At 39.4% G+C, this 23,896-nt stretch overlaps 1 protein-coding gene across 1 annotated transcript; it reads left to right on the top strand.

Moving 5' to 3' along the window:
• Nucleotides 1–10,152: 10,152 nt before the first annotated feature.
• LOC113006980 (mitochondrial basic amino acids transporter-like) lies at nucleotides 10,153–16,156 on the top strand. The gene is made up of 4 exons (XM_026143259.2): nucleotides 10,153–10,541; nucleotides 12,580–12,623; nucleotides 12,793–12,876; nucleotides 14,823–16,156. The coding sequence occupies exons 1-4, from the start codon at nucleotides 10,514–10,516 to the stop codon at nucleotides 15,579–15,581; spliced, it is 915 nt and encodes a 304-aa protein (XP_025999044.1). The 5' UTR covers nucleotides 10,153–10,513; the 3' UTR covers nucleotides 15,582–16,156.
• Nucleotides 16,157–23,896: the final 7,740 nt, after the last annotated feature.

Raw genomic sequence — 23,896 nt, forward strand, 5'->3', positions numbered from 1 at the left:
GTTTACATGAGCACTGTTGAGTTCTAATAATGGTCATAATCTGGAATCTGTGATGTACATATTGAAGTAATGAACCGGTATTGAACCACTTCATCAGCTGTATTGAAAATAGGTTCATTCATGCAACAAGAGGGAAAAACACACTGGACAAAGCCTACAGCAACATCCAAAAAAGTTATAGAGCAACCACATCGAGGTTTGTCAGACCACGTGTCCATGCTGCTGATCCCTGCATACACTCCCGTCAGGAGGAGAGCCCCCCTTAACCACAAAGACTTTGTAAACCTGTCCAGAAAGTTCATCACATTAGCTGCAGGACTGTTGTCTGTTGAACACCAGGACCTCAAGGAGCATACTACATCAGTGCTCTGCTACATAATCTTCAGTGTTGACAGTGTCACTATGGACTAACGTCTCTGGTTGTATTCCCACCAGAAACCTTGGATAACTAAAGAGGTTTAGGTCCTGCTGAAGCAACATGAAGCTGCTTTCAGATCTGGTGACGGTACAGTGCAGTCAGATCTGATCTGAAAAGAGGTATCAGAGATGCCAAGGCAGCACACAAGAGGAATATGGAAGACCACTTAAGCATCAACAATTCATGACAGGTATGGTAGGGAGTTCAGCACCTAACCAACTACAAGCCTGGCAAACTACACTGAAGTTGGCCACAATTGTCCCTGCCTAAACTGACCAATATTAGCAGCCTTAAAAACTACCGACCAGTTGCTCTAACACCTGTTGTAATTAAGTGTTACGAGAAACTTGTCCAACACCACATCATGTCCTGTCTTGATCTAACAGATCAACTGAAGACGCCATTGTTACAATTGGACAAATCGTTCCACCGAGGACGCTATCACCATAGCGCTCCACACTGCGCTGAGTCACCTGGAGCACCGAGGAAGCTATGTGAGAATGCTCTTTCTGGACTTCAGCTCAGCATTCAATCATATCATCCCGGAGATCCTGGTCCAGAAACTGTCTCACCTGGGACTCTCCACCCCCATCTGCCTCTGGATCAAGGACTTCCTGACAAATAGACCACAGTCTGTCAGACTCGGCCCCCACCGGTCCAGCACCATCACACTCAGCACCGGGTCTCCACAAGGATGTGTTTTGAGTCCCCTCCTGTTTACGCTCTACACATCCGACTGCTCCCCTACCCATCTCTCAAACACCATCATAAAGTTCGCGGATGACACCACAGTGGTTGGACTCATCTCAAGGGGGGATGAGTCGGACTACAGAGATGAGGTCAACAGACTGACTGAGTGGTGTTCAGTTAACAACCTCCAACTGAACACCACGAAAACTAAAGAACTTATCTTGGACTTCAGGAAGGGCAGAGCAGACCCGGCCCCACTTTACATTCACGGGAGCTGTGTGGAGAGGGTACACTCCATGAGGTTTCTGGGCGTGCAGATATCTGATGACCTCTCCTGGACTGCAAATACTACAGCGGTGGTTAAAAAGGCCCAGCAGCGTCTCCACTTTCTGAGAGTGCTCAGGAGGAACAACCTGGAGGAGAGGCTGCTGGTGACATTTTACAGAGCCACCATAGAGAGCATCCTAACGTATGGCATAACAACATGGTATGCAGGGTGCTCAGCTGCAGACAGGAAAGTACTGCAGAGGGTCATCAACATAGCCCAGAAGATCACTGGCTGCTCTCTGCCCAGCCTGGAGGTCACTGCAAACTCTCGGTACCTCAGCAGAGCTGGCAATATCATCAAGGACCACTCTCACCCCAGCAACCAACTGTTTGAACTATTACCGTCAGGCCGACGGTACAGGTCACATAAAACCAGGACAAACAGATTCAGGGATAGCTTCTTTCCCAGAGCTATCACCGTAGTAAATAAGCACAAAAACAATTGAACCTATTCCATACCGTCACTGTCATTATATTATGCTGCTATTCATACTGTCATTATATTAATGCTGCTATCCTGTATATATTGTACATACTATTGTTTGAGTACTTACAATTTTTTTTTTGTACTTTTTATATTTTACATTTATATTTATTATTGAAACTTGCACCAAGGGAGTGGCACTCCAATTCCGTTGTACTCTGTACAATGACAATAAAGGCTATTCTATTCTATTCTATTCTATTCTATTCTATTCTCCACACCACCATCTCCCACATGGAACAACAGGGGCGCTACGCCAGGCTGCTCTTTGCTGACTTTAGCTTTGCTTTTAATATGATACTCTTGGATAGACTGCTAGTAAAACTTCGGACTCTGACTTCCTTCTACCACCTGCCGCAAGATCACAGATTTCCTCTCAGTACAGAGAATTAGAGTGGGTCCTCAGCCCTCAGTCTTAACACCAGCTCTCCACAAGGCTATGTACCAGGTCCCCTACTGTACAATCTGTACACACATGACTGCATCAGTACCAACCCAGACAATGGCAGCATGCAGAGTTGAGGTTCAGAGGCTGTCGGATTGGTGTGCAGACAACAACTTGGACCTCAATACCACCAAGACAAAAAAAAACTGAGTCGACTTCAGATGGAGGACGATCGTGCTGCAGCCCATCAGCATCAACACAGAGTGCGCGGAAAGGGTTTCCAGCCTTAAATTCCTGGGTGTGCACATAGACACAGACCTCCAATGGATCTCAAACACTTCAGCGGTTTTAAAGAAGGCCAAACAGCATCTACATTTTCTGAGAATCCTCAGAATAATGTACCTGAAGATGGAGCTGCTGATCATCTTCTACCGTTGCTTCATTGAAAGTGTGCTGACATGCTGCATCTCTGTACGGTTCTCAGCTGCGACATGGCACACAAAAAGGCACTTCAAAGGGTCAAGGGACATCCTCTTCACTCCCTGAAGGACCTGTGCAATGAAGAGTTATCTTATCTTATCATTGAAAGCTTTGTTTCAATGACATCTAGTGGCCAAACACAAGACATCAAAATGGTGTCTCAATAATCATGCGCTGAGTGTAAATAGGGTTTGTATGAATTATATAAATACATTCTTGGAAAGGTGCACTGACTGGTAATTCAGACTGTTGATTCTGTAAACTTATGTAATGCAGTAAAGAAAGGGGGTGTTTGTGTAACTAGGGCAGGGTGTGATTATCATTAGCAGCTGCAATGTTTTCAGCAGTGTCATCTTGTGGGAGGGGCAACACTACTGAAACTACTGTAGCCACGTTTGCATTGTCAAGCACATAATTGCAAATAACTCCAAGATATGTGTCCATAGTCAGGCTACTCCTTCTAAGTTTTCCAGCTTAGTCTTGGCCTTGTTCTCCTCCTCATATTTTTTCCCCCAGCATGTTCTTTAGTGCATGTCTAGAAGTGTACGTGGGGTTGTCGAGGAGTCAAGGACAACATGTGGAGAGCTACAGAAAGACCTCAAATCAGCAGGTACAATTACTTCAAATTATTTAAGTGCCACGCTCACAATGCAAGACTCCATTGCTAAAGAAAAACCATGTTGAATAATGTTTAAAGTGTGCTGAAGAAAGGGAACTGCATGTCATACCAAAAGCACCATACCAGCAGTGAAGTCTAGAGGCAGAAATATCATGGTGTGTGGCTGTGTTTCAATATGCAGCACTGGCATGTGTCATATCACTGAAGGAAGGATGAATGGAAAAATGTGCCGAGACATTCTTGATAAAAATCTGCTGCCGTCTACAAGGAGGATAAGGATGAAATGAGGGTGCACGTTTCAGCAAAAAATGATCCCAAACACACAACCAAGGAAACTCTCAGTTGGTTTGGGAGAAAGAAATTAAAGCTGCCATAATGGCCCAACCAATCACCTGAATCCAACTAAAAATCTATGGAAAGAACTAAAGCTCAGAGTTTATGAAAGGGGCACAAATAACCTTCAAGATCTGAAGACTGTGTGGAAGAATGGGCCAAAATCACACTGGAGCATATGACTAGTTCCTCCATAAGGAGGCATAAGGAGGTGTCTTTAAGCTGTCATCACCAACAAAGGCTTTGTGACAAAGTATTAAATTAATTATTTTAAGCGTGTTCAATACCTTTTCCCTGTGACTCATTATTAGACATAATCAATTTATGGACATCTGTTGTTTGATTTATTTGTATGTGTGGATCATATGGATTTTTATCAGCATCTGGTGAAAATTTCATGTCAATAGCACTTTGGAAAATTGTTGATATGTTCAATACTTATTTTACCTATACCCCACCTCTTGAGAATATGTTGCTTTGACTGCTTGAAACGAATAAACAGAAAACACTTCTTTTCTTTTATTACATCTTTTGTTTATTTTTTTTTTATTTTATAGTAAACATGACACCAAACTTACAACAAAACAAATGGCAGGAACAAGGCACAGACTGAAACAAACAAAACAACATACATAATTACATATTATGTAATTAGAGTATGTGTACAATACCTTGCATACCCAAGTACATGCTGTGTACTTTGTGTATGTGTGAATGTAGGCAGATCCATCTAGAGATATAAATAGATAGATATACAGACAAATAGATAAATAAAAATGATGATAATAAGAATAGAGAATGTACATCAATCAGATTATTTTGCATTTTAATCCTACTGGATTTGTGTGCCTTTGCAGCCTAATGAATGTTTTTGCAGGTTTTTTCCTTTTAGTTTTGCTTTCATTTTTATTTTCACCATGTGTGCATCCCTGGGTGGGGACACGGATGTTTCTTTAAATAATCACGGATGTCATAAAACAAATGTTTATTTAAGGAGAAGACTATCCAGGTGTTTTTTTTTGTCACCGTTTATCATTTGCAAAGTCACATTTAAAACACTCCCATATCTGTGTTACCAATCTACCATAATGGTAAGAACAGATTCATCTGAGCAGGTCCAACTAGACTGTTCAGCAGACTGCCAACGCACCATCTGTTCTGAACCATGAATTCTGATCGAATGTTAGTCATCTGATATGTGGGCCAGAAATGGGAAAGGAGCAAAAGTGGAGGTCAACGAGAAAACCACAACAGAAGTACAGCATTAAGAGTACCCATGGCTGCAGTAGAAAAATTTCTTTGTTTTTAACATTCGGTTTCACTTCAGCTCTTCAACTTCCTTCTTCTGCACGGCCCACAAAACAGCACAGACAAGAATGTTCCACAGACTAGGAGCGCCATATACTTTGTACACTGCCTCCATCAACAACAGTTATAATCTGGCAGATGGCTCCTTCCTGGACTACCAGCAGACTGCAACGCTTTTGCTTGTTCTGTACTTGGTCCATTATCCAGCCATGCAAAAAACACAGAAGTTATAACATACAAACAGCTGATTACCAAGTCCCCACTGTGGGTTTTTAAAATGAAAACAACAACACAGCTAAAGGTTAGAAACAATTCCAGCTGGTTATTTTAGGTGAATTTAACTGACACTTCCATATTTCTTTCTTTTTTCTAAAAGTAGACATTACAAAGGGTCTTACATTTAAAAACAAACATCAGCTTTCATTTATTGTAAAAACTGGCTTACAGGAGGTTTAGCAATTTTAAGCTACAGCAAAACCTTTCAGTTTTCAGCATGACAGTGAGTGGAGATAACACCGTGGGAACAATAACTGCAGTTCAACTCATCTGTGATTCTATTCTGATAGTTATTTTCAGTTGGTAATTTCAAATAGATTTGTATTAGAGATAAATCATGTCATTGGCAGATTTTACTTTGAGGTTCTTTCTGACTGGACTGAGTGGATTTCTCTTCAGTAGACAGATAGTTCAGATGTTAACAATTAGTATCTGTCACAATACTGGGTCTATGACCCAGTGTTTTGTGTTTGTTGTTTAATTTATATTATTTGATTTGGTGTTATTTGTGGGCACCCCATCCATCCTGGACACCCTCATGTTTCATGTCTAGTCACCCCGGTCTCTATGTTTGTGCATCTCCTGTGCCTCCCCAGTCATATCTCCAGGTCTCAGTGTCAAGTCTTTGCCTTTGTGAATGTCTCTTGTTACCTGTTTTACTTTGACAGTTTTACGTCCTATGTTAGTGTTTGCAGTTTTGCTTCCTCCCGGACTTGTTGTGTGTGATTATCCCCAGCTCTCCTCCTGTATCTCATTCCCTCTTTATCTCTCTGTGTATTTAAGCCCATTGTCTTCTTCTGTTTGTTCCTGGATTTTCTGTATTTCACCCACTGCATTTCCCATGGTCCAGTTTTCACATCTCAGGTTTTTTAGTTTCTTTATACTTGTTTGGAGTTTCCTCCCTGTTTAGGTTTTGTCAGTCTTCCTGAGATTTTTTTGTGTTTTTTTGTTTTGCCTCAGTAAAAGGCACGTTTTCAGTTTCAGTCCATTGCTCGTGTCTGCATTTGGGTCCACACTCTCTCTCCCCTCCACACGTCTGCCACAGCAGACTTGACAGAATTAATTGGTGACCGTGAAATGATTGGAGTTTTTCTGACTGAATAGAACTGAAACCCTTCAACACAGGGTACATGTCTTTATAAGTTCATTTACATTTCAACTTCATTTTAAATTTCAAGGACTCCTTCCTTTTACCTCAAAAACAGAGAAGCTGTCAAACAGCTAACTGATCATCTGCAGAGGAAGAGTTTCACTCAGAATTCATAATTCATCACAGTTTCGAAACCGCATTAGTGAATGATCTTTGTATGGTCTCTGACTCATGTCTTATTTTTGGCTAAGATGTGTCCTTCAATGTGCATATTAACCTAATATGTAGGACTGATTTCTTGCTATTGCACTGTATCTCTAAAAGTAGAACAATTGTGTCTCAGAGTGATGCTGAAAATAGTTCATGCATTCGTTACTTGTAGGATGGACTATTGTTTTAATATTCATTGCTGGAGTTCATTTTACCTATACTGGCTTCTCTTCATTGGCTCCCTTTAAAATTCAGAATAAAATTTAAAATCCTCACTTACAAGGTCTTGAATAATCAGGCTCCGTCTTGTATTAAAGACCTCATAGCACCATATCACCCAAACAGAGCACTTCGCTCTCAGACTGAAGGCATATCTTGTGGTTTCTAGGATATGTAAAACTAGAATGGAAGGCAGAGCCTCCAGCTTTTAGGCCCCTCTTTTGTGACTGCGGCTCCCAGTTTGGATTTGTGATAGAGACACCCCCTCTACTCTCTAAAATTAGGCTCAAAACTTTCCTTTTTGATAAGTCATATAGTTAGGGCTGGATCCAGTGATCCTGAATCCTACTTTAATTAGCATTTTCAATCTTTGCTTTTATACACCACTTTACATTTAATTGTTAGGTATTATTGATCTTTGGCTCTCTTGCACAGTGTGCATTTTGCCCCATCTTACTCCCCTCCCGGCAGATGCCCGCCCCTCCTTGAGCCTGGTTCTACTGGAGTTTTCTTCCTGTTTAAAGGGAGTTTTTCCTTCCCACTGTTGCCAAGTGCTTGCTCATAGAGGGCTGTTTGATTGTTGGGAATTTTGTTGTATTATTGCAGGGTCTTTAGCTTACCTTAAATAAAATTGATTTCAATTGAACTGAATAATCTGTGTAGTTGTCATCATATACCACAGGAAGAAGTTTTCAAAATGAACTTTCAAATTCAGTCTTACCAGCTGAAACTGATTTTAAGTTCTAAACTCTCTTTCTATGTCACTCTCTTCCTGAAATGGATGGAATCTTGGCTGTGATTGATTCTTGCGATTAGGGTTGGTTAGTCAGAGAAATAAGAGAGTGTTTTAAGTATGACTTTGTCTGAGATAAACAATGACAAAAACACACGGAGGAGCAGTCCTGCTCGGTTTTATGAGATCCAAAACTCTTTAAAAAAGAGTGGGGCGCTATACTGTGAAGCTCGCTCAACATACACAGGTAAATATCTTCAGATTGGTAAAGCTGTTGTTGGGTTAGTTCTTAGTTGTACAGTGCACATGTGACAACAATTAAAAGCTACACTTTAGCTATTAGTGACTCATGGTAGAAGTTGCCATTCATTTTATCTGAATCCTCGAATCTCACCCTTCCTAATGATGTCCCTCCATCCATTTCTTTACCACGTTAACTTCATCTTCCCTCCTCTGAGTGTAAGACCTGGTTACTAGTTGTTGCTGATACTGTTGTCATGGTGCAGCAGCTATAACAGCATCTAACATGATGGTTAATTTGTCACATTGTGCCGCATCTATTTTTAGTTTCGTTTTATTGTTTTCTCTCAGCGTTTTACCCCACCTCAGTGGCGGATCTACAACATTTTACAAGGGGGAGCAAGGTCTTTTTTAAAACAGCCCTCACCACTCCACAGTCTTTCCCCCAGCCCACTGACAGCAGGCATCATAATGCCCCCGCTTCGGCACCTTTCGCCACTCCGGCAGAACACACAAAACGACACAGCTTTGCGATCTCCCCAGCATGCAGAGTCTGATGTCGAGGCCTTCTTGGTATGCTTTTAAAATTGTTTTAAAGCTCAATCACAATGTCATTGTACTCTTATCTTCAAAACACCAATTTATACTCCTGAATGTCATCTTGTTGTGATTTTCTTTCACAAAGTCCCAAAATATGTATGACTGTAACTCTAATAATAAAAAGCCAAAACAATCTTACTTTTAAATGTGGTATACTTGCTTTGAAAACATATGTGCATAAACAATAGAATAGAGAATCTGCTAATAGTCAAAATAGCTGAAACAACTTAATTTAAAATATATATTTTTGCATTTCTTTGTGTCTGACGGTGTTGACAAAAACCTTGCACTTCTCCAGCAAAAACATAAATTATTAAAAAATTTTTACACCTGGGAGATTGTACCAAAACATGGTGAGACAGCCAAAACTTTGTGTAACAATTATATGTAAATATTGAAACCTGAAAATTGAAACCTGTTTTGTCCCTAATCTCAGGAATCACTGCAGTATAGTATGTGAAACTCCGCATGGAGCCAACAAAATATCCACATAAATACTTTATAACTATTTAAATCTTCTAAGAAAACAAGATCTTCTAGAAATATAATTGGGCAATCCAGTGTCAACAAGGAATGGGCTAAAAACGCCCCTGGGCTGCACATTAGAGCTTTGAAGCTTTTTTTTTTACTGGATTTATTTTAACATTGAAGCTTACTGTCCCAGAGTCTGATAAGGAAGACGCGGAAATCCCTTCTGTTTGTCGCAGAACAACGTGAAATCAATGTGATTGAATAATCATATTAATACGGGCACATTCCCGTGACAACAGTTTTAATAAGGTACAGCTTCACAAATTGCACATGTAAAAGTATTCGCAGAGCAAAGACTCTATAATAAACATGCTTTATTTGAAGAAATGACGTAGCGCTTGCGGCTGATTTGAAAGCGAAACGGAAAATAACTTGACAGCTTTATTCTTCTCGCTGCAGACTGCGGTATTTAAGGCTTAGAGAGTAAAAATGAAACATAAGAGCAGAAATGAAACTTCAGATCAGCAAGAACAGTGTAGGAGTCCTGTTCTATGAAATATTAAGAGCAACTACTGTTGTGAAGTTGTTTTGCTGCAAATAGAACGAAATAAGGAATAAAGTTGCGTCTAAATATCGATATTATTTGTGACTAAAACGCAAAGGGGAAACACAAAGACAAATATGCGACAAATATGTGTATTTGTATGCGATTAAAAAACAAACAAACAGAAAAAAGAAACATAAGCAAAAAAAATTTTTGCTCCTCGGAGAGGTCCGAGGGACCTTCCAGGACAGGTGACGCTATTTTCTGGAGAACATCTCCGGAGCAGGTTGGGTCACAAGTTACCATATACCTCGGTAAGAAGCGAACCACGTTCGTAGTACAGAAAACCCAGTTAGCCAAAATTCAGGAGGAGGTCTGCATTGACTGTAAATCAAAATCTTGCTGACTAGTACCAACTCGGATTACGCCTGCCAGTTTCTGTGGATGCAACTTACCATGCGGGAAACCGCGCTTTAACGTGTTTATCACATTTTAAAAGAAGAAATTCTGTTTTATTCAACGAGAGAGCATTCAAAATGTGCAAAATGCGATATATACCACATGAGTAAAAACATATAGTTTCATATCACCCGTAGCATCAAGCTGTAGTGTGTATTTATTTATTTATTGTTTTCTAAATGTTAAGATACGCGGTGGTGTCTGTTCCCCTGATTGGATAGCAATTCTATGCGGGCCGTTACCTGCAACTTCCTGTGACGCAAGCTCCTTTGACATACATATGTAATGAACTTCTGAATTACAGACAGTGTGGAGGAAGTCTGCATTGACTGTAAACATCGCAAAGGTTCATATAAAGCGCGTAGGTCAACAGGAGAGGTTTACCAGCACAAAGAGAGAAAATACTATTAGCAGGATTCGTGACTGTAACAGAGAGAGGCACGTTACAAGCTAGCTAATGGTAGCTAAGACAAACGTTATCTGATATTATCATTTAGCAGTGATCCATCAGCTAGATAAAACGCTTAGGTACACGTTTCGGAAACGTTAAAGTAAAGGTTGTTTGGGGAAAAGCTGAGAAAGACAGAAAGACATCGAGAACCTTTTGGTGTGCTTTAGATATTATTGATGGACTTCATTGCTGGATGCTTAGGAGGTAAGTCACTCATCACTTCTGTTCGTTTTTACCGTGTCAGATACCCACTGCGGTTCCTGATATTTGTCATGGTAGCAAACCATCAAAACACTGAGCAGCTAAAAAAAACTATCATACATAAAAACATGTGTATGTAAAACGTATTTAAAAAATATGATTATATACTCTCACTCTCTCACACACACTCACACATCTATCTATCTATCTATCTATCTATCTATCTATCTATCTATCTATCTATCTATCTATCTATCTATCTATCTATCTATCTATCTATCTATCTATCTGTGTGTGTGTGTGCGTGTGTAAAAAATGTATATATACATTTAAAAAAACTAACTTACTATGATGTTTTTGTTTGTTTGCATGCACACACATAATGTGTGATTATATGACGCACGAAATATTGTAGTTTCACTTTCACTAATGGTATGACACTGAAGTTTGCTTTCGCTTCTAAGAAACTGCATTACTGAGCCTCATTTTATTATGGCTCTTCCACCGATTGATTGGGTTCATTTATGGATGTAGATGTGGTTAACTCACTTCACTGTGTTCCAGAATTATTATTCAGTAGCTTAAATTAACTTATTCTGTACTAATTAATGTGTGGCAGAACCTTTCGAGGCTTGAAACACAGAGAAACATTTGTCGTTTTGCTGCAAGTAAATTCTAGTTATAAATGTATGCCAACTTTCTTTACGGCTCCCTTGTGTCACTTGTTTAGCTCAGTGAGAAGTGAAAGCATCCAAGCAGTGACACAAGCACCACCAGTTTTTCCTGCTGTAAAGGGCTTGGCTCATTCCAACCCATACACAACCTTTTACAGTCCAATTCTATTTTTTGTTGTGTTTAAAGTGAGTCACGTGGAAAATCATGTGCTTTTCCATGTTTAGTGAACCGTCTAAAAACAAATTTGGAAGTTGGCTACTGCAGTTTCAGAATGTCTGTGTTCAAGTTTATCTGGGAAAAAAAAGATCATATCTGCATGTCTGTGAAGGTTCTCAGTCATCCAGGTCATCGTAGTCTAAAGAGCTTGGAAAGAAGAGCTAAAACTATGAACACATTCCTACTGTTTTTTTGTTTTCTAATATCCTTGTTGCATTGAGGTCAGTGACTGCTCATCATTGTGTTATGTCTGATTTGGTGTGTTTCCCAGCTTACAACTGGAACTGAGCTCCCAGGGGCTCATTTTACAAACAGGTCAAGTGACAAAGCATGTGATTATGCAGGATTAGTACACTCTGTTTGTTTACCATGGTGCTACAAATGGTTGATTAACATACATGTGTGTTTTCTAAACAGTCATTATAGTATTATGTTTGCTAAACTGGTTCTCAATTGCATTTTTTTAACCTCAAACCATAGAATAAGCAAGTATTTGCAAAAATGTGATGGGATATGTCATTTGTTATTTGACTTAAAACGTATATATGTAAACATAGATGAACATGTAGTAGTATATGTTTTTATTTATATTTTGTGAAGGCCCCCCCCCCCAAAAAAAAAAAAAAAAAAAAAGATTTTGTTTTTACTGATACCGTCTTGGATTGCTGTACAGGTACGTTATCTAGTGAAGGTTTCGATATTAAAACTTAATGATGTTTGTCACCAGTTCAAGAGATATAATCAGCACGTGTTACAACATAGGCTCAGGTGAAAAGTTCAAGCTGGCATCACAACATTGGTATGTGCTTTACAGGCCCAGATTACGCAACATTCAAAGGCATGCTGAAGAGAGTTTTAGAGAGTGTTGATGCTCAGAGAGGTGGCTCTGAAGAGGCGATGGCAGTAGACTCTAAAATGACACAACTGCAGCAAGAGTTTTTGAGCTTCAAAGACTGGTCAAGTGGGCCATATGGGTTATAAAGACTGCTTTAAATAGAAACATATGAATAATAAATGAATAGCTACATATGAATTGCAGGATATCTCATGTGTAATCAGAGAGTGCCTCTCTCAGGGTTTCCTATTTTTGCTTCAGTTTGCTCCAGATTAAAACCAAATGATTATTCCAGTATTGTTTCATTGTCTGTAGGTGCGGCTGGAGTGTTGGTTGGACACCCATTTGACACAGTAAAGGTAGGTAATAACAACGTTATTGCCATTTTTTCCCGTTTTTTTTTTCTTCCCCCCCACTCTCTCTCCTTGCATGTTTTAAAAGTGAAATCAGTTGCTTATAATGTGTAAAACATGCATGATTCTAGTCTTCCAGTGTTGAGGTGATCATTCCAAACATCTTGTCTTTCAGGTTAGACTGCAGGTCCAGAATGCTGATAAACCTCTCTATCGTGGGACTTTCCACTGCTTCCAGTCCATCATACGTCAGGAGTCGGTATGTGGATTTCTTTAGTCGTTCATTTTCTTCATATTATCCAGTGCAGGGTTGGAGCCTACCTGAGCTCTCATAGGGAAAGAGGCGGGGAACATGCTGGACAGGTTACCAATCTATCGCAGGGCGTGCAGATTGCTTTCACAGATCAATCTAATGCTAGTATGCATTATACTATGATTACAGAGATCATAGTTATATATTATAGCTTATATAATATATATAACTTGCTTGTTAGATTAAAGTCAATAAAGTCAAAGTGACGTGTAGACTTAAGTGATGCTTGATTCTTTTTCACACACTAACATAGGGATGGATATCGAAAACCGGTTCTTGTTGAGAACCGGTTCCCACTGTTTCAATTCCCTGGAATCGTTTGCCATTTTTGCAAACGATTCCCTTATCGAATTCAGTCGCCACGAATGACGTCACCACGTTGCGGAGCGTCATTTACCTGGCAGGAAACACGGTGCCTAAGCGGCTCAAACGCTCAAAAGTTTGGTTATACTTTACGAGAACGGATGACAACAGGGCAACTTGCAATACTTGCAAAGTAGATATTTCATTTCAGGGAGGAAACACTACGAATATGCAAAAGCCATTTGTTCGCAAAACACGTGATAACCTTAAATGAATGTCGTGTTTTTAATTCCGCTCCGGACTCGTGAATCTCAACCAGCAGCAGCGGTAACGTTTGCACGTCCTCTCCCGTTAATGCAGCAGGTAAATAATCAACTAACAGTGTATATTATGTTAGCGCGATCTGCCTTATTACAAAACCTGCCATTACTGTGCATTTAGGTGACCATGATGAGACAGACAGAGTCTGGCTCAGATGCTGGCAGTTCTCGCTGCAGTCTTTTTTCCTGGGGACCCTGTGACACCCCGTTAAAGAGCCGTAGGCTGTGGATCTCTTAAGATCTCACTGTTGGGTTTGTAAGGCCATGTTACTCCTAAATTTCTATCTTATTCAAAGAGAAGATAAAAAACAAAGTTCTGAGCTAATCGACCTTAGTGTTCTCCTTTTTTAAAAAGAATCGATAGGAGAATCGATAAAGAATCGAATCGTTAAACAGAATCGAAAATGGAATTGGAATCGTGAAAATCTTATCAATACCCATCCCTACACTAACACCAGGCAGTGTTAGGAGAATCAGAGTGGGTCATTGTCCAAAGGTGCACTTTCTCACGTGTAACATACAGCAAGAGACATTGGCCCCATTGGGTAACACACACGTCTGAAAATGGCTTTGGTTTTATGGGCCATTTTAACCACACTTCCCATCACAATGGTGCTATGTTTTTACTTTCACTGTAATTACTTCACAGATTTTCCCTAAATCATCATATTTTCTTCTTTAGGATTCAGGATACTGTTGGAAATATATATAAAATGGTCATAAGATTTGTTATGCAAATGCATGTTATCAGTCTCACTGTGGTACTGCAGGCTGCTTTATCATAGGGAATGGTATGTAGAAAATAATTAACTGCCTTGAAAGATAAAGCAACTTATGGCTCTTGCCATCACTTTATAAGATGTAATGTAGGTGTTTTTTTCTGACCCTTCTGGTTCTCAAGAGAAAAAGCTGTTCAAACTGAGATCAGGGAAGTAATGACAAGTGTAGATAAGTTCCTCATTGTGATGAAGGAACAATATATTATAGGTCTGGGATATGAAAAAGCTATCAAGAATACATATAGGCTTTAATTTATAGTGTTAGCTTGAAATATATGGGCTTCTGTGAAAACAGAAAATGCGAGTTAACCTGTTTTTTATTTTTTATTTTTAATGATTATTAAAATTATTATTGGATATTAATGCTATTTAAAATTAAGTAACAAGGAAAAAACAGAAACTGTTTAATTAAAACTCTTTTTATCTTTTACCCTGATTTCATTTTATCGTGATGTGTTACTGTATGTCTTATCTTTCACGCTTACCACAGGTATTTGGCTTGTATAAAGGCATTGGATCCCCCATCATGGGCCTTACATTCATCAATGCTATAGTGTTTGGTGTTCAGGGAAATACAATGCGATGGCTGGGGGAAGACACCCCAAGGAACCAGTTCCTTGCTGGTGCTACAGCAGGAGCCATCCAGACTGTGGTCTGCTGCCCCATGGAGCTGGCCAAAACCCGCATGCAAATGCAGGGTACAGGGGTAAAGACGGGCTATAAAAAGATGTACAAGAACTCCTTTGACTGTTTGCTACGCATTTACAAACACGAGGGTCTGCGAGGTGTAAACAGGGGCATGGTTACTACACTTGTCCGTGAAACACCTGCCTTCGGGGTTTACTTCCTGTCGTATGATTTGCTGACTCGCAGCCTCGGCTGTGAGCCAGATGCCCGCTTTTTGATTCCCAAACTGCTCTTTGCTGGGGGTATGGCAGGCGTCACGTCTTGGGTCTGCAACTATCCCGTAGATGTGATCAAATCACGACTCCAAGCAGATGGGGTGGGTGGTGTGAACCAGTACAGCAGCATTGCTGACTGTATCCGGCAGAGTGTCAGAAAAGAGGGTTACATGGTGTTTACTCGAGGCCTCACTTCCACACTGCTAAGAGCCTTCCCTGTGAATGCTGCCACTTTTGCTACCGTCACCCTCTTCCTCATGTACGTACAAGGTGAGGACAGAGGGCCTAAAGACTGTGAGCCGGCCCCGACACAGACAGAGGAGCAGACCCGGCCCACCAACCTGTGACAGCATACAGTGCTCATCCTCAACCCAGGCACTTTAGAAGAATACAGCAAAACAAAATATATATTCAAACTTTTTATTACTCTGACTTGGTTTCGCATCACATCAGCCATTCCTTGTTTTGAATCCAAATATACTTATACTTTATATCAGCACTTTTTATTTTCTATGGAGCAAAAAGGAGAGCAAAACATCTTTACTTTTAGCAATAATTTAAGTTTAGTGTTTGCTTCTGTAGATGCAGAAGTTGATATACCTCTAATAAGGTGGGGGAAATAGAAGCTGACAGATTCTACAGCTTTTGAAATGACCTCATCCTTTGGATTATTTTGTATAAAAGAAAAGGATTTGTTACTTAGCCTCAAACCTGACAGTATGGCTAGATTGTGTGTATGGTATAGGCACTGGAAATTAATATCTCTATTTACATATATCTTCAAATTTGCAGGGTTTATTTGGATTTAAATATTCCAGAGAATCGTTTTTTAATGTATATCTAAAGAATTTCTCCTGCCTTATAAAATGTTTTTTTCTTTGTGTAAGGAAGCTAAAGCACCTGAAGTGTATCCTCTGAAGATTTGGGTGAGTAACAGGGAACCAATGTAGCGTGTGATAAGGGTGCACAACTTTTCACATTTAAACTGCTTTCAAACCAAAAACCATCACAGCTTCAGTCTCATCCATTGCACGATTAGCCCGTGCAGCACATGCCAGTATGGATGCAAGCAAAAAGCATCAGGTCTAACAGCTCTTCAGGGATCGAATGAAAAACGTATGGGTGTGAATCGAGGTTGCGGTTGCCGTTTTTGTTTTATTGTTTTGCCTGTGGGTGTTGTGTTCTTCCAAATAATATCAAGTTTTATTATTGTTACTCACTGCTGCGTTAAAGGTCTAGTATAAAACCTTGCTATTTTGTTTGTCATTATCTTCTTTTTAAAGGTGATTTTAAGTGTGTGCCTGATATTCAAGGCCAGATATTCATGCTGGGGCACTTTAAAGAAATCTGCTAGAATTGCATTTCTGAAACCAACAAATAACACAAGATTGAGGATGTTCCTTATTTTCTTGACCATTCATGTTTAACGTGTGAATGTGTTACTGCAGGCATGCGGCTTCTTGTTTTTACTCTAGGTCAGGGATCTCAAAGTCATTTTACATTGAGGGCCACACGCAGTCCACTTTCATCTTAAATGGGCCGGACAAGTGACACTCCACTTTCTGTTTAACTGCGCATTTAATCTATGAGATATATTAATAGTGCAATTTCAACAGAACCTCTGTTTTTCTAAGTTGTAAATGTGCAAAATTACAGAAAACATTCTGGTAGCTCACTGAACACACTGTACTGTATTTATAAAACCTAAAGCTTTCATTGATTAATGAAAGTCTTTTTGTTTTAACTGAAATTTCTATAACAGGAACCTCTCTGTTATTTAATTGTTTAGCTATTACTTAACTACTTTGGTATAGTATGAATGACTGTGGGGGAGGTCTTTATCAGCAGGAAAGGCTTAAAACGTATAAAAAAATAAAGTTAATCCAAAAATGTGTGCCCTTCGTGATAGTTTCTAAAGTCATCCAGAGACCAGCTGTCTTTGCTGGGCCAATTTTAGGCCCTGGGCCTTATGTTTGACACCCCTGCTCTAGGTGATTCATTGCACTTTGGTGTTCTTCTGACTTTGTCTTGTTTCAGGGAAAACAGATCCAGATTTCTTTAACCATAACTGCCTTTAAGCTCTGGTGGTGTAACATCCTTTGCTGAATGAAGAACAGCAAACAAATTTAAAAGAAGAAATTTTGGATCAGTGTTCATGTTTAAATGTAAATGTTGCTATGAACTTGAGGTTTTCTTCTCAATAAGGGGATGCTTTTCTGTCAGTCCTGTCAGACTCCAATCAAAGCTTTTTCGAGCTTTTAAGTTCTCACACTGGCAGCAAATTAAACCCAACATGTTTTGCATTAAAACAATCTACTTACCTGCAGCTGCACTAATTCCACGTTTGTTGAATGTAACACACCTGTTTTGATGTGGAGGTCTTTTATTTTAAGAGTTTAAGAGTTAAGTATTTTGGGGGAGTCTTTCAATGATGCTTCACTTAAACAGAGTTGTGTTGTGGTGGCGGTGATGAATGAAAGCATGATTGCCATGTATGCAAAAGTTGCTTTTGTTTAACTCTATATTCAACTTCTCAAACAGCGACTGGTATCTGTGGCTATAAAGTACATCTGAAGCATATTACATGACAAATATTTAATTTATTTAATCCAGCTCTTTAAAAGATACAATACTTACAGGATATAATTCTGATAATGCAGGATTGTTTTGAAGTGACTGGTTAAATATATATTATATATTTTTTATTCTAAAGTAATAATGCAGTGCAATGCCTTGAATGACCACGTTTAAGTTTAAACTGTCTTTAATCAGTTTAAGGTACCTGGTGTATTTTCACAAAAAAGCTGAGACGTGATATTTTTGCCATGCAGAACCTATTTGTCTATTTTGGCAATAAAGATCTGTACAACTGGGTAAATAAAAATAATTTCAATAGTTGCTTGTTTCTTTTATCTCAGTCTTCTTAGTCAATGCAGTTTTTCATCTTTACTTCACACCAACAGTCACCTCAAGATACTTTATACTGTAAGGTAAAGACCCTACAATAATAGATTCCTGACAATCAGACAATACTGCTTGTGTGTCTGTAGCTCTGCGATTAGCACATATGCATTTTCTGAACAGTAATAATCACACCTCTTCTTTACTTGAGTTGGAGATATAGATTTCAAGGGCCAAACCCGATTTGATCAAAGTGTAGTTGAAATACTACTACATTAAATACAACAACAAATACATTACACATTCTTTCAGGCTTCAGTGTTGAATTAAAAAACAACGACAACAACCTGCATTTACACTGACTCGTCACTAGATGACAACCTACCTTTGTTTTCAGAAGTTTACATCCACTCATCTGTGCGTGAATGTTTTCTTTTTAAATTTCTTTGAATTGTTCTTTTTTCCAGAAAAACTAAAAATCGAGAATTGGGTGCACAAATTTATTTTGGGATTTCTCTAATCCACAATAGATCAAGAGTATACATGCGGGCTCAAATATATACAAATCCTCCCCTAAATCTTTAATAAGTGATGCTGAAGGTCACAGCTAGACTGGCCGTGGAAAATTCCGGGCAATTGCCCGATGGGCCAATGGTGATTTTTTTTGTAGTGGTATAAACAATGAAATGTGGTGGATTGGGCAAGGAGGTCGGATACACCCTCCCCCTTGCTTGGGCAAGGGCGCTGAAAGCAGTCTTATCACAGTCAAACAGAAGAAAATAGTGTGGAGGTGAAAAGGAACGTGATTTGTCCCGTACTTCAGCTAGAATGAAAAAAAGACACAGTGCTTGAATTATTCTGTGTCTTCTTCTCTCAGTCTTTCCCCTCCCTCTCCTGTTGCTACTGATCAATGATCAGCTGATCGGCTTTTCTGACGCAAGTCCCGTGTTTTGTTTGTTTATCGCCCACTTTGCGTCAGAAAGAGGAAACCAGCGGATATCGCGCTAAACAACACGTTTAAGTTTGATAAGCTGTTGTTAGAATTTATTTTATATTACTTTCTAGTATCAGCTGATGTTTGCTGGAGCCATGTCTGTAAACGCTGCTGGTCCTAGTATCGGTTTTGATGTCTTGTGAGAGGAAAATATGAAGATGAAACCAGGAGATGTCCTTACTGAGCTGAGCAGGTGATGGAGAAACAGGTTTATCTTTTAGGTGACATGAATGAGTTGAAGGGAAGTTATGAAATGTTTCTGTAGCTGACAGCTAGTAACTGTGCAGGGGCGGGTCTAGCAGAGTTTTGCCAGGGGGGCAGGTAGGGCATTAACAGGGAAAGTGGGGCACAAAGAAATACTTTTCTTTCTTATTCTTATTTAAAATGTCTAGCTTTTATTAAATAATTATCTGATGTAAAATGTATAGAAATCATACATATATGCCAACAAGACTGTTTTTTTTTTGTTTTGTTTTTTTCATTCAAAGCCTTTTTATTGTTTTTCCTATAATGCCTGGTAGTCAAAATGCCAGGGCCAATTTTTGTGGCATTCCAGCCCTGCTGAAGGTTCAACAAAGTCAATAAAGTTGACAGGGCTGATGCATATTAACTTTTTAGTGATCGTGATTGAGTACAGGTTGTAGCGTCTCTTTGCTAGCATGAAAAAGGACTGGTTTGACCAGAACAATAAGAAAGTGCAAGGAACTCTGTGAAGATCTAAGGCAAACAAGTTAGAAAAGGTCCCTTTCATTTCTAAACAACTGTAAATTCCAAGATCATCAGTTTAAACAATTGCAATTAGAAGTTATTTGGATGTAACTTTGCCAAGGTTATAGGGCCAGACTTTCATCCTTTTATGAGGAAACTGATTAAGATGTTCAGGAACTACACAGGAACCACCAAGGCTCAATCCTTCAATAAAAACATCCTGAAAATGTGTTAAACCTAAAGTGTAAAGAGTAGAAGCTACAGATATTTGTGTAAAAATATAGGGAGTAAAATTAAAATTAAATACTCAAGTAAAGTACAGATACCTGGAAATTCTCCTTAGGTATAGTAATGAAGTATTTGTACTTCATTACTTTGCACCTCTATAAATCCAGCATCTGTTCCTTTAGCTAGCAGACACATTGTGCAATAAACTCTGCAGAAAGTTTGTGTGTTTTCCTGATATTTGTTGCTCTGCTTGCACTCGCTCCTCTTCTGCAGTGGTAGTTGGATGCTGAAGTGCCACGACCACAACTTATCGACATCAGCACTTAAAACGCTGTTTCAAATCCCTCCAGTCCACTTTAATGCCCGAGTGTTACACTATAAATGACACATAAATCATGCAGTGATGGATATTTTCATTTAAACTTTCACATTGTTTTTCAAACTATATCTAAACTCTAACCGATTACCAAATGCAGGGAAAATTACATCTTAGGATAACAACAAGAAGAGAAGTTGAACTAACTGTCTGACACTGAGGGCGACACAAGGTTGTGGATGAGGAGCTAAAACTTGAACAAGGCATGTGTGCAAATAGTTACACTGTAGTAAACCATCATAAACAGTTTTGTCACATCTGTTTAACAAAACCAAACCAATGGCTGATAAAAACTAGCACTAATACAGCATTACAGAATAACATCTGTATATTTATTTACTTGATAGTTAAGTAGAATGTGGTAGAAATATATAATTTCATATTAAAGGTATTTGCATATTTTTTTTTATCCAGAACAGATCTACTTACACCATGGACATAAAAACAATAAACAAATACATAAAACTAAATGAAAGCCACAGTTTAAGAGTAACAAGGGAAGCAAAACAACTAAAGACACAAAATTGAATACAAAATAAAACACACAAAATGCACACTTGTGATGTTATAGTTAAAAACACAAAACAAAACAAAAACCTTGGATGTTTTCATTTTTATTGACCTCAGTCGACACTGTCATGAGTTCAAGTGTGAACCAGAATTCATAAAAAGTTAGGATAAGAGAATCTTAGTGCTTAGATAATCCAACTGCATGGATTACATCCATTACCAAGGAAAGCCAAATTGTGCAGAGTATAATTTTATTTCTTTTATCTCCACCTGTTAATCCATTCTTCTCCTGTACTCATAAAGTATTTATATACTATATAGTTACTGAACACACTAAATTAAATGTAAATGTTCAGAAATTAGAAAAAAAGGCTGTATTACAGCGTTCTACTGAATTCAATTTCAGTTGAAGCGCAATGACAGTAAACCTGAATTTTTCGTGAATAGATTCACACACGGGATGGTTGGTAATGTCATATTATTATGTGGCTGCTGCTTTTATCTTTGATCAGAACACATACAGTGGGGCAAAAAAGTATTTAGTCAGCCACCGATTGTGCAAGTTCCCCCACCTAAAATGATGACAGAGGTCAGTAATTTGCACCAGAGGTACACTTCAACTGTGAGAGACAGAATGTGAAAAAAAAAAATCCATGAATCCACATGGTAGGATTTGTAAAGAATTTATTCATAAATTAGGGTGGAAAATAAGTATTTGGTCAATAACACATCAGAGCTGCTTTTCCACCATCTCTGGACCCGCACCAGTTTGCATACAGGGAGAACCGGTCAACTGAGGATGCGATCGCCATAGTGCTGCACACATTATTGAAGCACTTGGAACACAGGAACACCTATGCACGGCTCCTCTTTGTAGACTACAGCTCGGCTTTTAATACCATCCGACCATATAAACTCCGTCCCAAACTCCACCAACTGGGACTCAACTCCTCTCTGTGCAACTGGATTGTGGACTTCCTCACTAACCGCAGACAGAGTGTCAGAGTGGGTAAGAACACCTCTTCCACCCTTGTGGTCAACACCGGTGCCCCTCAGGGGTGTGTTCTGAGCCCTCTGCTATACACTCTCTTCACCCATGACTGTATTTCCTCCTGCGCGTCCAATCTCATTGTTAAGTTTGCCGATGACACCACAGTGCTCGGACTTATATCCAACAACGATGAGACAAACTACAGGACAGAGGTGCAACAACTAGAGTCATGGTGCCACGACAATAACTTGGTCTTAAACACCAAAAAGACCAAGGAGATCATTGTAGATTTCCGGAGGAAGGGTCATAACAACCATCTGCCTCTCTTCATTGGCAGTGAGGCGGTGGAGAGGGTGAGCAGTTTTAAATTCTTGGGGGTAACTGTGACCGAGGACCTGTCCTGGGGCAACCATATCACCTTAGTTGCACGGAAGGCCCAACAGCGCCTCTACTACCTGAGGAGACTACGGAGCGCACACATTCCCAGACCTCTGATGTTGAACTTCTATAACTGTGCCATCAGCAGTGTCCTGACGCATGGATTTCTAGTGTGGTTCCCCAGCTGCACCAAGGCCGCCCAGCAAGCACTCCAGCGGGTGGTGAAAGAAGCTGGCAGAATTATTGGAACAATTCTGCCAGAGATTAGTAATATCCAGAGGTGTGGACTCGAGTCACATGACTTGGACTCGAGTCAGACTCGAGTCATTAATTTTATGACTTTAGACTTGACTTGAAAAAATGTTCTAAGACTTGTGACTTGACTTGGACTTTTACACCAATGACTTGGGACTTGAATTGGACTTGAACCGGTTTACTTGAAAAGACTTGATATTTTACCCCAAATACAAAATTTAACATGCATATTATATAGAGATTGAAAATGTGACGTCATTCACGGGTAGAACCGCAAAGGATTCTGGGAACTCGTGGCAAGCGGTACTAGCGCACGCAGGCTTTCAATTAAAATCAGTTATACAGCGATAAAAAGAAACACAAGAAGCCGTTGTATTATTAACTGCAATAGCCGGTCGCATGACAGCCACGGGAAGCCGACGGGTAAAGAGATCGGTTGTTATCGGATTACCTCGTTGAAGAGAAATTGTTCGAGCCATGTTTCCGAAGTAACAAAGAGGCGACGGGTGGCCTGGATTGCAGCCATTCAAAGGTCAAATATAACGTCCCAGAACCCTCCAGCTCACAGGTTAGTCTGCTCCAAGCATTTACACGAAGGTCAGTGTCTTTTAGTACTTAATACGTCATTTTCATAACATAACTGGTGATATAGGTTACAAGCAAGTCTGGCGCTGAACAGAAATTGTCGCGCTATGCTCCTTTATTTATTGTGCATAAATAGTGAATTGTCCTGACACAATATTGCGTTTCGCCTCTGTTATTATGGTACATTGACAAAAACATATACTTTTATTCACAGGATAAAACAGGTTTTTTGTATCACTAATTGCCCAGTACGATTACAGCATACAGTATTATTGTCACTGCTACATTTCTGTGATGCTACCAGAAATTATTTCCACTACTAATTAATTACCGTTGAGCTCAAAGGTCCTATTAATAAACGGTTAACGAATGTGTATTTATGACGACGATTTGTGAGACTGGTAAACTTATGATACGTACGATGGTCTTTACTTTCTACACAGTGCATTTCAAGGTCCTGCACCCATCCGTCGGTAAACTGTACCTGGGCTTGTTGCAGTGACCTGAAGTTACTAAACTTCATGAGTGTATGCACTCACTCCAAGAACCGTATGATTATAAATATGCATATAAATATGCTACGATGAGATAGCTGACTTCATCTAACTAGCAAATGTTGTCCAGGCTACGTTGGTGATACAGTTTTTTTAATGTGTATGATATTTTTGTCATGCGATTTTAAAGCCGGTCCTACAACCGCATCCAAGAATAACATGCAGCTTATCTCAGAACTGTC

The sequence above is a fragment of the Astatotilapia calliptera genome, chromosome 15, assembly GCF_964374335.1.
Source record: "Astatotilapia calliptera chromosome 15, fAstCal68.1, whole genome shotgun sequence".
Lineage (NCBI taxonomy): Eukaryota > Metazoa > Chordata > Actinopteri > Cichliformes > Cichlidae > Astatotilapia > Astatotilapia calliptera.